This window comes from Octopus bimaculoides, chromosome 4, assembly GCF_001194135.2.
Source record: "Octopus bimaculoides isolate UCB-OBI-ISO-001 chromosome 4, ASM119413v2, whole genome shotgun sequence".
In the NCBI taxonomy this organism is placed as follows: domain Eukaryota; kingdom Metazoa; phylum Mollusca; class Cephalopoda; order Octopoda; family Octopodidae; genus Octopus; species Octopus bimaculoides.
The window spans coordinates 17,203,850-17,205,694 of NC_068984.1; the positions used below are offsets into that span (position 1 = coordinate 17,203,850).

Genomic DNA, 1,845 nt, shown 5'->3' on the forward strand with positions numbered 1-1,845 from the left:
ATAAATAAATATATATATACACATATACATACGCGCACACACACATATATGCATGCACATACATACATACATAATTCTTCGCTTAGTTTTGAACAGGGGCAGCTGATGAAGGAAATATTCTCTATGTGGCCTGTTTGTTTTCTGTGCTCTGTTTATGTTCTGTTTTTCATTTCGCCCACGTTTTTTGTGACGTCCTGTACCCAGATATGCATCAATATATACATGTAGATGTAGGTATGTACATACATGTACGTATATTTGCATATACTCACATATTATTTGTATTACATACATACATACAAACATACATACATGCATGTGCATGCGCACAAACAAGCAAAAAGGATGCAGCTCGGATAACGGACAGGGTCAACGACTATTGAAAAGGTCGCAAGACGCAACGAAAATTTTAGGGAAAATAAATAAGTAAATGAGTGGAAACTTTACCGATGTATGTGTTTAATAAGAAGGTACTAAAAGAGAACTACTCTTCCCAGACACAACAAAACAAACGATATGTATATCTCTCTCTCTGTATATCTATACTCATGGGAGACAACTCTAGATGCATTTCAGTCAAAAGTAATCCTTTCAGAGCGGTCACGCTGTTTACATCTGATCCAAACAGGTCCAGTAAAATGACTACGTTCATCCCTAAAATTGAGAAGCTTTCATCATGTGTCACACGTATCCTTGGATGCAATCCAGGCCATATGACACTTCAGGGTACAAATACATATTTAGTTGGTAAAGGAAATAGGTACAGTAAACTTTATTTCTTTCTTTCACTTGACACTATCAGTTGTTTAGTTTCATGTTTGATGCGATGGTACAGACGTATGATGAAAGGCGCTATATGTGTTACTCGCTTATCTTCTTTTCTATTGCATAGTCTACTTAGACCCACATTACGCAACGTGGTGTACTTATATTACAGAGAATGTCTTTATGCGGATATGTCAGTCTTCTATCCATTCGCTACTCAGTCAGTGTTTTACATAATCTATTGGCATAAGTTTAGTACCGCTACTCCAACTTAATGTTTTTTTCACAATTTTACCACTTATTGTTACTAATTCAAATACAAGGTCAGCAATTTTTAAGAGGAAGTGCTTAAGTCGATGCCATCGAGGGTGTAAATTACGATTACATCGGAATATGATGTGAAAAGAAAAAATATGAGCACACACATAGTTACTGACAACACATTACAGTTTTTTTTCCCGAAATTTCAGGTTTCGTTTTGGAGGTATATGTGATGTGTATCAGTATGTAGGTGTACGAACCCATAAAATTTGTTTTTTCTTATTAAAATTAAATTCCAATATAATCGTAATCTACACAATCGGAAATTAAAAAAACTAGGGGTGTGTGGGGCAAAATGAGTAACTATCGATTTCTCGTTATTTTCTACCTACTTGTTTGAACTGATTACGCTGCACGTATCGCGTTATTATTTTGTACTGTTGCATCATCCCGAGGAGTAAAAATTGGGGCACTATCATGCTATTAGCTGTCAGAAGTGAAAGTGCTCACTGCTAGTGAAGTATCTGTCTGTCTGCCTGCATGCCTGTTGCTGGCCTGTCGATTCTTTGACTACTGACAGCTAATACCATGACTGGCCGGAGCGAGCTATATGTCTGTCTGTCTGTCTGTCTCTCTCTCTCTATCTATCTATTACTCGAATGTTCGCGCGTCCGCGCTAGCTAGTCGTGAGTGGTCGATCCTATTATTTTTTAACTTCAAACTTCATTTGTTTTCTATTTTGATAAATTCTCTCTGTTGAAAATTATATTTTTATATTTTAAATAATTTGCAATTTCAGGAAATATGTTTTTATATTAA

At 36.0% G+C, this 1,845-nt stretch overlaps 1 protein-coding gene across 1 annotated transcript in view; it reads left to right on the plus strand.

The window, feature by feature from the left end:
• Positions 1-331: 331 nt before the first annotated feature.
• Positions 332-1,845, plus strand: part of LOC106875199 (endoribonuclease LACTB2) — a 24,330-nt gene continuing 22,816 nt past the window's right edge. The window contains exon 1 of the mRNA XM_014923242.2: positions 332-760. Coding sequence (XP_014778728.2) covers positions 450-760 — 311 coding nt within the window. The 5' untranslated portion in view covers positions 332-449. The remainder of the gene's footprint in view (positions 761-1,845) is intronic.